We start from the raw sequence: 15,674 nt of genomic DNA on the forward strand, positions 1-15,674 counted from the left end.
ATAGTCATTCAATACTTAAATACGAATTCTACCGTAACAATCGTCTGTGGAGCACAGAAATAGCTATCTAAATTGTTCTAAATAGACCTATCTTATAGCACCCTTGATTTTTATTGTGTATATTAAGAAACATACCCAAAAGTCAATATTTTCACACTGTGCATTTATTACAAAAACCTCCTACCATGTAGGGCAATACTGCAAGGAAAATCAGATCTAGATAGAACAGGGAAAATTAAACACCAAAGCATCCAGAGAATTCACAAAAAGAGATAATACCAAGCCATGTTACCTCGATGTTAATAATCCAGAAAGAGTGAATTGCATTTCTTACCTTGGATTATGGTTTTCCATATTCATGACCTGAACCTCGCCACCTAGAAGAAAGGCAGAGCTAGCTGATAGCCCATGGTGGATTCCACTATTTCCCATGAAGCAGAGAGCTGGGCAAAAAAGGCTCATTGTCAGAACCCTTTTTTGGGTGGGCAAGGGCAAGCTGGGTCTATAGGGCGTCAGTCGTGGGTGCTGTGGTTATTTTTCTCTGATGTCCGACAGTCTGCCCTGTTATGACTGTTCAAAATGAGCCAGGTGCAACTCCTTCAGCATATGATGTTCATTGCTGTGATGGTGAACAGTCATCTCAGGGATGTAATGTGGGGGTGCTTCTAGCTCAAAAAGCAACCCAGTGCTTGCCTGTTTTTGAAAGAAAGCACTTGAATACAGAAATAACCACAGAAACCTCGGGGCTACACACTACAGGCAACAAATATGAATACTTCACTGGTGTCTAGCAACTGCATTCAGGAGCCATTACTCTCCCTCCCCCTTCTTCCTCCTTTCTCTCACCTTCTCCTGGATTTGAGTTCTGTCTTGGGCAGGTACCACTAAAGTATACTAAACATGAAGTCAATTGTTATTTTGCACAGCACACCACCTCAGTTTGGACCCAGCCATTTGTTAATCAGTCTTAACCCTGTTCCACTGGGAACAATCCAGCCCAACCCTCCAGTCCAGGTCCTCCCTGTACCGTAACAAAACAACTGGTTGTCCCTCATCAGTCGGCTATAGCTCATTTTTGGGACAGAGAGTGTATGTGTCCCACGACTGGGCATACCCATCCCACTTAGGGTGATGCACTAAGGTATAGAAAAACGTGATAGATGGAATGCCGGAATTAATCTCAGCCACTAGTAATTTCTCAGGCCCCATCCCAGTCCATTGTTATTTGACACACCATGCCACCTCAGTTTGAACCATGCCATATACTATTGATTCACTAACCACGGTACTATGCTACCACTGCTCTATATGCTAAAACCTTGACAGGATGGTAGTCCACTCTCAAAAAAATGAGAGCCTGCTTGGTGCATTACTCTAGAACAGGACCAGGGCTTCACTCATGTTGGGGCCAGGCCTTCGCACACGTTATATTGGTGTGATCTGGGGCTAAAGTAAAAAACCAGGATACCAAATACTTGCAGTTAGGTCATTAGGGCAGGGGAACTTGACTATGCACCATGCAGGACATTCCAGTCCCACCTCACACCAAAAGTGATCTGAGTCATTTAGAAACAAATATTGTTAAACGCAATTCCTTCCCATGGATCTTCCCTTCTGCAGCACTGGAAACAGGAAATGCCTACCAAGCCCAGGATGTGAGTAAAACGGTTCTGTGAGATGCTGCAAAGAAAAGCCTAGCTGAAGCAAACCAGCTAATAATAGATATAACCTAGGGATGTGTAGTTCCCAAGCATATTTTTAAACATGATTTTTTGGTTAATGGGACATCTAATAAAACATGTTAATCACTCATTTATATAATTAACACTTTTTTAACAGACGATAAATTCTGTAAATCAATTTGCGCGTAACAAAAGTAGACCTCAGCATCAAACAAAAAATTCAACCTTACTTGTCCAGCATTTTACATAATGTGCAGGATGAACATCAAATGACTAAGAGTACTCAGTTCTCAGCGACTGCACTGGGAGGTGGGACGTAGATTATAAATGACAGTAGTGTGAGCAAAAAACATAAACCTGAGTGAGAGAAAATGGATACTGTGGCATGAATTCTAGGCCCAATATTATTCATGCTATGGGGATTAATTCAGTATATTTGTGTAGCGAGCCTGTTGATCACGTTTCTCCCCTGTGTAAATTCAGGGACATTATTGTGTGTAGGAATTAATTAAAGATCAATTGTGCCAGCCTTTCTGTAAGGGCCCAATATAATGGAACCAATCTACAAGATCTAAGCGTAGCTCATTTGTAATACACTGAAATAAGGACAGTTAGTGCTAGTGCAATATGCAGGTCTCCATTGAGTAAATGGGACACATAAAACGTTTCTATCAATTAACTTTCCCTACATATCAAAGAAAATATTGTTCTGTTCTACTTTGCTGCATTACTAGTCTTTATCTGTTATGGTCCTAACTCATCAACAGATGCAGCTGGAAGAAGGATGCTACAGTCCAAGGGGCACATGCATCATTTCAAATTGCATTCGCAAATGGTGCGATTCGCAAAAATCGGCCGTTTGCGAATGCAATTTGAATTTTTGGGATGCATTATAATTTGTTATTTTCGCAATATAAGAAATTGCAAAATTGCGATTACTTAAATTGCGATTGCATTTAAGGAATCTCAAATTGAGATTTCTTAAATGCAATGCATGAAACTTTAAAAAATAGCAAATTCGCACTTAGGGGGAGCAAATTACCATAAGGTTGAACCTTTGTTCATTTTTCAAAGTTTCATGTTGTGCACACACATGCCCTTAGGGCATGTGTGTGCACAACATATGTGCACAGATTGATTTCAGGGGTGCAACAGGGTGTCCTTTGGACACCCCTGCACCTTTGAAATCGCATTCTTAATTTGCGATTCGCAAATTGCCAATCGCAAATTGAGAATGTCTTCCCATTCATTCTTATAGGTCTCTACGCCCATAGGAATAAATGGGGAGCTATTCCTTAATTGCGATTCACAATTTGCGAGTCGCAATTAAGGAATTTTAAGAAATCGCAATTTATTTAGCAATTTCTTCATGCATAGCCATTTGCGATTCCTTATTAGCGATTCCTTATTTTTCACAAATAATGAATCGCATATGGCCATGTTGATGTATGTGGGCCCAAGTCTCTACTGGGAATCCATTCCAATATGGCCACCATGCACACACTCTACATCCACACTCCAGACATCACCACCATCCCAGTATGTCCCATTCTCAGACCAGCCCTTTCCTGTCAGGTGCTTCATGTTCTACCTGTATATAAAAGTCTCCGACCAGGGCGGGGTAACTCCTCAGGCTTGATGAGAATGTTAGATTTCTCGATCCTGCTCTCCTCCAGTCCAGCTACTCCTCTGCTCCAATCCTGCTAGGTCTGTCGACAGCTCTGCTTCATTCCTGCCAGTTTAAGCTCTGCTCCAGTTCTGCCATCTGTACCTCCAGATAAGGCTTGAGTCTTACCCAAATCCAAAACCTTTGCCTTGCAGGAACTGTCCTACAATTGGGACCCAAAAGGTATCCATCACTTTGGAGTTTTATTTCCTTTGGGTTTTTCTTCCTTGCCCTATTTTCCGGAGGGCATTCTCTCGGTAGACCATGTTACCACGAGACAGAGTGTGTGGTGTCTGGAAGGCGGTCACCCTTTCCTCAGACCCTCAAAGGAAAAGGTGAAGGATGGACCCCTATATCCAGACATTGACAGTACCTTGAGTGGAATAGACAATATGGAATCAGCACCCATCTGAAAAGTATTCTTTGGCAGTCTCTATTGTCCTCAATATGTATAAAAGTGCAAGATCTGTTCTTGGAAGAAATCCAAGAACACATGTGGATTTCCCTTCTTAGGCTAAGAAGGGAAATCCACATCTGTTCTTGGATTTTTTCCTGTCTTGGATTACCACAATAAAGAATTTGAATAAGAAACTTTGCAACAGTCCGGACCTATTTATTACAAGATCTTGCACTTTTATACATATTGAGGACAATAGAGACTGCCGAAGAATACTTTTCAGATGGGTGCCGATTCCATATTGTCTATTGCATTTTTTGGGCTTTGCCCTTGAAGGAACAGACGGGGTTGTATTCCTTGGATTCACAAGCACCATCACCATAACTTTCAAGCCACAGGTGGAAGCAGGTGCCGTTTCGTTTTGCCTCAACCCTTGCTCTTTGAAATAAGTACCTTGAGTGGACCTGAAGTGATACCCTTAATAGACTGCACTATGCTGACCTTTTCCAAGTAAGTTACCCTAGGAACTGTTTTGGTTGCGGTCGGAGTGTGATCCAAGCTCTGAAAGATGTTATGTGTTGAAAAGCTTTTTCCTCTGTTTCTGTCCAGTATTTTCCAAGCTTCCCACTGGTCAGCAACACTGGGAGGGATGAACTACCTTTGTTATGGTTACATTTTTTTCTGTTAGGAAAAATGATATAAGATCATATGTTATTTCTTTGGCTCGTATGTTTTTTAACTTTTCTATTGTGTCACATAATTCACCTGACCATTATGTGTGTATTCCCTGGGAACTTTTTTGTCCGTTCTGCCTTGCTTCATATCGATATATTTATTTTCATTTTAAAATATAACATATTTTTTTCCATTTTTATGCTAAATTCAGAATGAGCTGAATATAAATGAAAATTGGAAACTTTGAGTTTTTCTACAGAACAGAGCCAGAAAAGTCAAAGAATCATCTTGTTCCTTAAATGGACCAACTATATGCGTCTGGAGAGGGCCATCGGAATCGCAACATTACCAAATGCTATCAGGTTCTACTCTGTTGTAAATTATATGCAAATGACACTCTTGTTGCCAGTAGGTGACAGAGGGCCACATGTATCATGCATTTTCCTGATTGCAAACGGCCGTTTGCAACCGGTAAAATACATTTCGGTATGTATGAATTCCAATTTGCGATTCGGTAACATGTTGCTGAATCACAATTTGGAATTGCAAATGCATACCGATTTGGTATTAGGAAGGGCGTGTTTAGGGAGTCCCTTCCTAATATGCGTCCCTTTCTAATACCGAATCACAGGGGTATGTAAGAATGTTTTGCGACCAAAATGCAGTTGCAAAACATTCGCATTTTACCTCCTACTTTAAGTAGGTGGTAACCCATTCGCAAATTGGGTACTAGTCCCCAATGCACCCCTTTCACCTTTGGGAATGGTAGTGAAAACGTTTCTGCCTGCTCTTAAAAAATGAAAAGCAAACTTTTCAATTTTCTTTTTTAAAAGCAACCCGTTTTCCTTTAAGTAAAACGGGCTTCATGAAAAAAATTATTGCTTTATTTAAAAGCAGTCATGGGTCTCAGCAGTCCACCATCTCCATGATTTTAGCGATTCCTAATGTGTCGCAAATTGCAAACTACCTCATTAATATTTATAAGGTGGGTCAATTTGCAAGCCACTAGGTATCTCTAAATGAGATTCAAACACTAAAAATAGCTATATCTAGTTGAGATTTGCAGAGAATCACAATTAGCTAATTGCATTTTCCAATAATGATACATATGTCCCATAATGACAAATAAGGAGATGTTTGCATTGCAGAAAATATACGTGATAGCTTGATGCATTGTTGAATTAGTTGATTGGCTGACCAATTGGTTGCTTTTGACATTGATTAATATACTGATTGAATTTTTTGATTTAATGAATGTTTGCTAATTTATTGAGGCAGTGGATTGCTGATTGACATATTAATTGATAGATCTATAGATTGAGTGAATTGATTGGTTTGCTGATTGGATTGATTGAGTGCAAGCTTGCTGGTCAGATTATAGATAGATAGATAGATAGATAGATAGATAGATAGATAGATAGATAGATAGATAGATAGATAGATAGATAAATGAATATATTGGTTGGTTGATTTGTAAACTGACAGGATGATTGAATTATTAGGAAGTTTCTTGTTTATTATTTTACTGGCTTCTTCGTTACATTGTAAGAAGATTGATTAGTAGATCAATTGACTTATTGATTGGTTGGGCTGTTGTTTGATTAAGTGATTCACCAGTATGCTAAGACTATTGTTGATATATTTATTTTATGACTGTGTGGTATGTTGATAGATTGTTTGATTTGTTGAGTAATTAATGGATTGATTGAGTTTCTTGGCTGGACTGTTGGGTCGACTTGTTTACATTGAAGAAGAAATTCATTGATTAACTAATTTATGTACTATTGATTGACTAGTCACATTTCTTTCATTGATTTGTTGAGTGATCTTTAGGCTGATTGGATTATTACTTGTTGATTGATTAATAGAGTAAATTTTTCGTGATTTCTCTGATCGGTTTTGCTTAATTTAGCTGAGAGCAGAATAGATTACCTGTATTACCAATTGATTTATTGGGTCTGAATGATTTGTTAATCACCACCATGACACCAAAGTGCCTCAATATTGCACTGTACAACATTTTTTAGTTTTTAAAATCATAAGCCCTATGTCTTCATGTGTGTGATATACTTTTTTCAGCGCTGGACCCATGTGAACCTTATTTCCAAGGCACCCCGACTGATGTTAGACTGGATACCTCTGATGCAGTATTTGTTGATGTCATCCATACTGATTCTGGACCTTTAGTTCCTAATCTAGGTAAATTTTAATCGAGTAATGCATGCGTTGTTGGAGCTGAAAGACTGTCTGCCTCATCCTTCCAAAATCTCCAAGCTCAGTTTTGCTGTTGGTCTTTCAGGCTTAGGGATGAGCCAGGCTATCGGCCATCTGGATTTCTACCCAAACGGAGGAGTGCAGATGCCAGGTTGCAAGAAGAATATAATCTCTCAGATTGTGGACATTGACGGCATCTGGGAAGGTAAATATAGTTATAAGTTAAATATAACCCGAGACACTAGGGCTCTACAGTCAGAAGAGCAAGACTAGAAGAATAAGAAATATCTTCTGCAAGAATCCCGTCCCACCATATTAACAAAATAACAATTAAGTACATATTAATACATGAAATTTTTCCACAAAAGAGAAAATATATCGAAACCTGATGCTAGGCAGAATTTGGTGATATTATCTATCCCATGTTAAACAGGACTGGCTGCACCAGGTCCATGATTGTTTGATGAACGGCCTGTATGATTGGTCCAGAGCGGATTTAATAGGCTCACTCATGTAACATATCACTATTAAGGTGTAGGCCAGCTCTCTTTGGATTTGCTGGAGTCAGTTCAGTTCAAAATACTTTATTCGGTTAAAAACAGAGAATAACCATAAAAGTAGCATGAAAAAAAGTACAGTTTACAATGGGTCAGGTGATCATTATTTAAGATCTCAACAGAGAGACATATGAGAAAACAAAGACATAGATACAACATAAAAATTAATTCATATAAAGGGATTTACGACATTTAAAAACTAATTAAAAAAATTGAGCGAGTGATGCTACCATAAAAACAGTTTCCATTTTTTGAAACTCTAAAAACGCTAAGTGACATCTATATACATTTAAGTCTTTAAGAATGGGGATAATAAGTTTTCTACGATAAAAAGTATAAAATTTACAAAAGAATAAAATATGAATATCGGATTGTGGGGACACATCATCACATGGGCAGGGACATAAATCTTTCGACCAACAATTCATCACAGGAAAAGATAATAACCTAAAAACGATGTTAAATCTAAACCGGGTTAAAAGGAAATGTTCATGGTTGGACATGTATAAAGATAGGTATGGCTGTAGTTTCTCTCCACTTATAATTGCCTGATGGGCAAAAACAGTCTTTTTTTTCACCTCCTCCATTTGTCTTTTTTCCCTGAGGTGAGCAATACACAGATTTTTCAGTCCTCTTCTTGAGATATTTACCATCGACAATGGATCCTCGAAATATTGGGCACAGCTTAGTTCTTCGAAAAAATTTCTGACATAACATATCCATTTAAAATTGTTAATATTGTCCAATACTAGAACGTCCTTTAAAATAGCCCGGTTAACCACACAGTCATCATTTGTCCAAACCCTGTGCCAAAGAAGAATCGGCTGGATCTTAATTGTGTCAGTGACAAACACCAGACCCAATTCAGCATGGCATATGAAGGTCGCAGTACTTTCAGGGACGGACAAGATGTGGCGTAAGAACTTATTTTCCATAGTTTGAATTGTACTAACATTGGAGTAACCCCACAATCCTGAGCCATAAATAGCTACTGCTATACATGTGGCATTATAGATGGTTAAAATTTCCTTTATGGGTCTTTTTCCTAGCTTTTTTATAAAACACTGTAAGGCCATGATGGTTTTGGAAAATAACAAGGTTCTAGCATTAATTGCAGTAGTCCATGAGCCACTTTCATGAAACAAAATGCCCAGGTATGGGAAAGTAGGAGTCTTCTCTAAGGGATTGGAATTTATAAAAATAGGCTTCAAATGCCTGCTTGTTCTTGTCCCACAGTACATAGACAGTGTTTTAGAGCAATTAATTTTCAAGTCCAAGCTAAGCATGAAACTATTAAAAGATGTAACCAGAGTTTGAAGTGCCATTGGGGTGCGTGCCATCAGGACTGTATCGTCCGCGTACAGTAGGGCAGGGACAGGCCTCCCACCCACCATAGGCATGTCCCTGCCCTCCTGCACGAGGCGATGCTCCAAACCATTTATGTACAACAAAAATAAAAAAGGCGCTAAAACGCACCCTTGGCGTACGCCACGACCAATCCCAAAGTGTCTGCTGCATTCTCCCTCTTTCCCATACCGGACAGTTGCAGTGGCCCCGGAATATAAGTCTCTCAGGAAGCATATAATAGCATTATCTACCCCCAATTCGGCCATAATTGCCCACAATCTGTTATGTGACACGCAATCAAAAGCCGACGATAAGTCAACAAAAGTGAGGTATAGACATTGTTTTTTAACCCTTATATACTTCTGTTGCAAAATAAACAAATTTAGTCCTTGCTCTATAGTCCCTAAACCCCTTTGGAACCCATATTGGAAATCACTTAGTACCCCATTTTCTTCTGCCCAGCTTTGCAACTTAACTAAAACCACTCTCCCAAGAATTTTTATGGAGGAGCCCAATAACGAGATTGGCCTGTAGCATGTGCAGTTCTGCCTATCCCCTTTCTTGAAAATTGGGACTATAATTGATGTAAACCACGTAGGGATTAGGTCTTTTGCCAAAGCAACATTAAAAAGCTGGACTAGCATTGGCCCCCATAAATCAGTATTAGCCTTATAAAGGTCGGCTGGTATGCCGTCCGGTCCAGCCGCCTTACCCTCCTTAGTTGCCTTCAGGCTCGCAAGGACTTCAGGAAGAGATTTGCTGGAGTCACCCAGACATATCAGCTCATGCACTGCCATTTCGGTGGTCAAAGGTGAAAAGATTTTTATTGTAGTTATATCTATTGTATTTCCGATGTTGAACTTCAGTGGTGAAAACGAGTGCCTTTTGGTGCTACTGCATTAAGATATCACAGAACCTTATATTTAAAAATATTTTGCTGTTTTTCAGTTTTGGCAATATCAAAAAAAGATACCAAGCCCACCTTGCCAATGGATTTATGAGTAAGCTTTTTTTTACAACGCAAAAATGTGACTCATACAGTGTAGGGCAATCCAATTTCTTGATGTACTGTAGACCTTTTAAGTATAGGCAAAAGCATATTTTTTTTACAAAAGCGAAGTGTCGGTCACTGCCCCAACATCCACAGATTGGTTCTTATAAATCCAATTAATTATACACGCTAAAATAGATGCTCACAATTTGGGTAGGAGGTCAACGTTTTACTGAAAAAATATTCATCTAGTTTATGCTTCTCCAACATGTATCTCGTGAGCTCTACAGCTACCTGTAAGTATCTCTTCTCTATGCAGCCCAGACTTCTAAATTAAAAGATTTTACTTGGTTTCATTAATATATGTATACCAAGCATGTATTTTCTTATGTTTAAAGAATTTTTATTAGAAAAAGTACAGCTGCGTGGTCAAATAAACACATAGGTTAGCAATGCCAGCGGCAGGATGCATTTCAGGAGTACAATTCTTCCGACCGGGCTTTAGCGGTCGCCGCGGTATCCTGCGCCGTTTTTGGAGATATGCTGAAGAACGAAAGAAGCATTTTCGCACAGTCCTGTACCTTTCCGGAAATAAACAAGAACCCCCAACTACCCTCCCCTCCCCACCACCTGCCCTGCCCAGCGTATCGCATCGTAAAAATCAATCATCCACATAGCAGCCTATCTCTGTCTCACTTGTACTCATTGGGTCATTCCCCTCTCCCGCCACCAAAACAGCGCTTCACAGTGGGGGCGTGAGCCTCAGTAGTCTTAAGTACCTAGGGCATGTGATTTCCTTAAATTCCGAGGCCAATAGTGAATGAAAGGGCTGCCACAGCTCCTCAAAACCGGTGACATCTCCCGCTAACGTAAGGGACAGTTTTTCCATCCCCAGGACATGCCACAACCTATGGAGCCAACCCGTGTGAGATGGAGTGGTGGGTGTGCGCCAGTGTACCAGTATGTTTTGTACTGCCGAGCCCAACATAATAGCAATCTGCCTTCCCTTTTTAGATTTCAGTGGGTACATTAAGCCATTTGGGAGTCCCAGCAGAGTATACGCTGGGAAGCGGGGCAGTTCGATCTCAAAGCACGCATCAATGTCATCTATCACCTCCGACCAATAGGTTTGCAATACAGGGCAGTCCCAGAGGATGTGTGTCAGTGTACCAATCTGCCCACATTCGCGCCAGCACTTGTCACTAAGGAGCCTATTCATTTCGTGCAATCGTTCCGGGGTATAATACCAGTATGTGGAAACCTTAGTAAAGGTTTCCGTAAGGCCCACATGGTAGGCCGAATGCCTTGCTCTGTGTGAAATTTGGTCCCATTCTTTATGGCTAAGCTGCCGCCCTAATTCCTTATTCCAACGCTCCCTACCAGGAATGTGGAAGTGGGAGGGTGGGAGCTGGAGCATTCTGTATAGATCCGTTATGAGTTTGGCATCTGAAGTGCGTGTGACTAACCACTTTTCATATGGCAACAGCTTCCTATCTGCTGAATCTCTGACACTCGGCTGTAAGGCCCAATGTCGAACCTGCCAGTACCTCATGCGGTCGCTTTCGGTCATCCGGTACTCATCCTTGAAGTTCTGGAAGGTAATCACCCCTTCCTCAGTATATATGTGGAAGAGAGCTCTGCAGCCCCTGTCTCTCCAGTGGGAGAAAGCTCCTTGTTCTGTACCTGGTGTGAAGTCAGGGTTGTCTACGATCGGCGTGAATGGCGATGGAAACGAGGTGAGGTCAAAAGCGCGGCAGGTAGTGTCCCACACTCTAAGCGGGAACCCGTGTGACGTAAGAAGCGTAAAGGTTGGGGGGGCGATGTGGCCTCCGGAGACATGGAATTTCCTGTAGGGGGCGTCCGGCCACAGCTTGGTCTTGGAAGAGCCAGTGTTTATCGGATTCCCACCTACTCCACTCCACCAAGTATCGAAGTTGTGATGCTTGGAAATATTTGCGGAGGTCGGGAATTCCTAGCCCCCCGGCTTCTGGCGCTAAGGTCGTGAGGACGCGGCGCATTCGGGGCTTACGTCCTTGCCACACAAAGCGGGACACCTCAGTTTGCATCTGTTGAATCCAACCCTTGGGGGGTTGTAGAGGCAGGGCACGAAACAAGTACAAGATTTGGGGTAAAACGGTCATTTTGACCGCTGCCACTCTACCAAGCATGGAGATCATCCCTTTATTCCATCTCCCAAGTTCTTCCCTCACCTTCACACCCATCGCGTCATAGTTAAGGGAAACCATGGCTTGCAGTGTCGGGGCTAACGCAATCCCTAGATATTGCACTTGGTCTCGCGACCAACGAAGGGGAAATAGCCTCTGCAGATCGTGCACTGTCATCAGAGACAGGGATATGCCTAAAGCCGTGGACTTTTCAACATTCATTCGAAAGCCTGCCACAGTCTCAAAGGCCTTAAGTTCAGCCATACATGCAGGTAGTGCTCGCCTCGGATTTTCCAATGTAAAGAGTACATCATCCGCATAAAGGCTTATTGCGTGAGTAAAACCACCCATTCTCACCCCAGTCACCGCCTCATTTTGCCGGACCCGCTGGGCGAAGGGCTCCATATAGAGCGCGAAGAAAAGGGTGGAAAGGGGGCATCCCTGCCTTGTACCGCGCTCGACATCAAACCGCTGAGAACTGCAACCATTCACCCGCACAGTCGCCGAAGGGGATTTATAGCAGTTAAACACCATAGTCCGGAATTTCTCCCCCACGCCGAACCGCGCCATCACCCGTTCAAGGTAGGGCCAGTGCACCCGGTCAAACGCTTTCTCTGCGTCGACCGAGAGCAGCATCCTCTCCCCTGGGATACGCGATGCTTTTTCTAAGATGTGTGTTATTCTCTTAGTGTTGTCCACTGTCTGGCGCCCGGGTACAAAGCCCGCCTGGTCCGGGTCAATCAGGCCAGGAAGGTGCAGTGCCAGTCTCGCGGCCAGGATCCCTGTGTAGATTTTCAGGTCTACATTTAACAAGGAGATCGGCCTGTATGAGCCACAGAGTTTCCTGTCTTTTCCCGGTTTAGGGATCACTGACACTGTTGCTTGTAAGAGGTCTGGGGTGATAGCTCCTGGGTCAGAGAAGGAATTAAACAGTTTGGTCAGGACCGGAGCCAGTGTTGAGCTGAACGTTTTATAGAAGAGGGCGGTATAACCGTCCGGGCCTGGGGCTTTCCCCAACTTGAGCTTAGCGATCGCGGCGATCACCTCTTCAATTCTAATGTCTCTCTCCAGATAGCTTGCTTGGTCCGGTGAGAGGGACGACAAGGTAACTGAGTCAAGATAAGCATCTGGGTCGTCCATGTGCGCCGTCTCCGCTGTATACAGGTCAGCGTAAAATCGGCGGAAGGCCTCAGCAATTCCTTCGTCGCCCGAGATCTCCTGTCCCGCAGTCCCCGCTAGCCCCTTCACCTGGCGATTCTGATGTGCCACCCTTAGCTTGGCTGCTAGGAGGCGGCCACAGCGATCCCCTCATGTATAGTAAGCGTGTTTTAGACGCAATGCGGCATACTCCGCCCTATCCATGTCCAATGAGGACAAAAGTTTTCTGGCCACTTTCAACTGTTTCCAAACCCTCAGTGCCCCAGTGCGACGATGTACTTGCTCCAGCTCCCTAACCTTCTGGGTGAGTTCATCGCGTTTTGTCTTCCTCTCGCGGTTGTCCGCCGCGGAGATTGCTATGAACTCCCCTCGTATTACCGCCTTGAGGGCCCCCCATTGAGTCGACAGTGAAGTATCATTGTTAGAGTTGTGTTGTTGGAAATCCTTCACTACTTCTAGAATATTCTGCACCACCGCTTTTTTATGTAGGAGTGTGTCTCTAAGTCGCCAGATTCCCCTCCGGGGGGGGCCCCGCGGAAGAAGGAAGGTCCCCGAGACTGGGGCATGGTCCGAGAGAGAAATGACTCCTATTTCTGAGGCGGTAGCCAAGTCACGGACCGGCCCGGAGACCAGCAGGTGATCTAGCCTAGCGTATGTTTTGTGTGCGTGTGAGTAATAGGAAAAATCCCTGTCGGTGGAGTGGAGCTCGCGCCAGAGATCGTGTAGGTCGGAATCAGTTAATTGCGCTTTCACCGCCTGTGGGAGTTCCCCAGTCTGCGGGGATCTCTGAACCGACCTGTCCCTCGAAGAGTCAAAGACCAGGTTGATGTCCCCTCCCACTATGATATGTATGTCCGGTGATGCCGCGATATCTTCTAGTGCTGTGCGTAAAAACCTTTCCTGGTGTTCGTTCGGTCCGTAAACTGTGCCTACCGTGAATATCAATGTTCCCAATTTAAGTCTGTAGGCCAGAAGCCTCCCCTTCTGTTCCACCAATTTGTGCAGAACCTCCCCCTTGAATGTTATCGATAGTAGGATGGCCACCCCAGCCGTCTTAGTTGTGGTGGAAGAAAAGAATTGTGTGGGAAAATGGCGGGACCTCAATCTGTGACAATCATTGACTAGTAAGTGGGTTTCCTGAAGCAGACAAATGTCCGCCTGGGAGTGCTCCAATAGTGACAGTACAGCTCTCCTCTTCGTGGGATTGTTTAGCCCTTTAACATTGAGGGTGACTATTTTCAACTCCTCCATAGAGAGTCGGAACCACTATGGCTATGCGTGCAAAGTAGAATGCGTGTTAGCTCGGCGAATGCCAAGTGAACGTGTGTATCTGGACCACTACGTGTAGCTACCGTAAAAACACTGGGCAGGGCAGCCCCCAACTCTCCCCCCTCAACATTCCCCAAATTTAACTCCCAATAGACCTTCCCCTGTCTGTCCCACAACTCACCCCGAAACTTCTGGCCAAACATTCTCCCCCCCTTCAGTCTCTCAGTACTCTTCCCTTCCCCCCAACACCTACTCAATCCAAACCCCCAACAATCTCGAAAAAAGAGGTGCCTGGGGAGGCTCAACCTCCGTGTCCTCCTTGGTTTATAGCCCAAATAGTCCCAGGCCTGCCCCTACCGGACAAGCCCGTGGTAAATTACCTTCGTGGGTGACTTGCCACCAGTACTCCTCCCTCGCCCGCCCGCACCCGCCCCCCCTAGAGCCTGCCATATCAGTAATGCATTGCCAATCTCCCCCCGGAGCCATATTATGTGGTCAGCGCCACTTCATCCTCAATCGTTGAGGTCTCTGTAGCTGTCCGGATTGCATTTGCCATCCCCTCTCTGATTGTGGGCGAGTTCGGTCTTCGTGAAGCCCCCGATGTCCTGCGCCTCGAGACTCTACCCAGCCCCCACTTGATGAGTCTCTCCTCCTCGGTGTGGGCGATTCTTCTTCTTCCGCTGTGATCCCGAGCACCTCACATACCTCCTGAAGAGACCGCAGCTGGTGTGAAACACCATTCCACCTGAAGATGAGGCGGAAAGGGTGCCCCCATGAGTAGGGCGTTTCGTGTTGCCTCAGGAAGTCCGTTGCAATTTTAAACGCTTTGCGCTTCTGGAGTGTGGTCGCGGCTAGGTCCTGGTACAGCGCCACTGGGTGGCCCCTAAATGTTATTGTTTGCCTCTTCCTCGCTTCGGTCATTATCCGTTCTTTCAGCGGGAATTCCGGGAGGAACGACAGGACATCCGGCGGGGGCCCCGTTGCACGCCGCTGCGGGCCACCCTATGGGCTCTATCTATCCTGATGGGGAAGTCCGCAGGTTCGCCAAGGATGGTACGGAATAGCTCCTGCAGGTAGCCTACGATGTTTGAGGTCTCTTCTGAGGGTGGTACTCCCCGGACCCTTATGTTGTTCCGCCTTGATCTGTTCTCCAAATCTTCATTATGCATTTGAAGATCTATATGCTGGTCTCTGAGGCGGAGTACTTCCTGTTGCAAGTGCGTGATCTCTTCGTCCTGTCGTTGCGTGGAGTTCTCAACTGTGGCCACCCTCTCTCCGAGGCCATCCACCTCTCTACGTATCTCCCTTACTTCACCGGCCACTTCCTGTTTCAGCGCTTGGAAGTCCTCCCGTAGAGTTCCGAAAAGGGACTCCAAAAAGGATCTGTTGACAGGGGGCTCTCCACTGCCCCCCACGTGGGAGCTAGTTGCGTTTCCAGGTGGTGTCGAGCCCTTGTCTCCTTTGCCCTGTGGTTTGCTGAGCATGTCCGTGAGCGTGCGGGAACTGCCTTTGCCGCCCTTCTGTCCAGCCATCTTCCCTACGGTTCCGCTGTG

At 44.2% G+C, this 15,674-nt stretch overlaps 1 protein-coding gene across 4 annotated transcripts in view; it reads left to right on the forward strand.

The window, feature by feature from the left end:
* The window catches only part of LOC147712123 (pancreatic triacylglycerol lipase-like), a 201,179-nt gene that overhangs the window by 112,435 nt on the left and 73,070 nt on the right, over positions 1–15,674 (forward strand). For all 4 annotated transcript variants that reach the window (XM_086922907.1, XM_086922905.1, XM_086922908.1 and 1 more), the window contains exons 7-8: positions 6,500–6,619; positions 6,720–6,839. In XM_086922907.1, coding sequence (XP_086779033.1) covers positions 6,500–6,619; positions 6,720–6,839 — 240 coding nt within the window. The remainder of the gene's footprint in view (positions 1–6,499; positions 6,620–6,719; positions 6,840–15,674) is intronic.

Source organism: Lissotriton vulgaris, chromosome 5 (assembly GCF_964263255.1).
Source record: "Lissotriton vulgaris chromosome 5, aLisVul1.2, whole genome shotgun sequence".
NCBI classification, from domain to species: Eukaryota; Metazoa; Chordata; class Amphibia; order Caudata; family Salamandridae; genus Lissotriton; species Lissotriton vulgaris.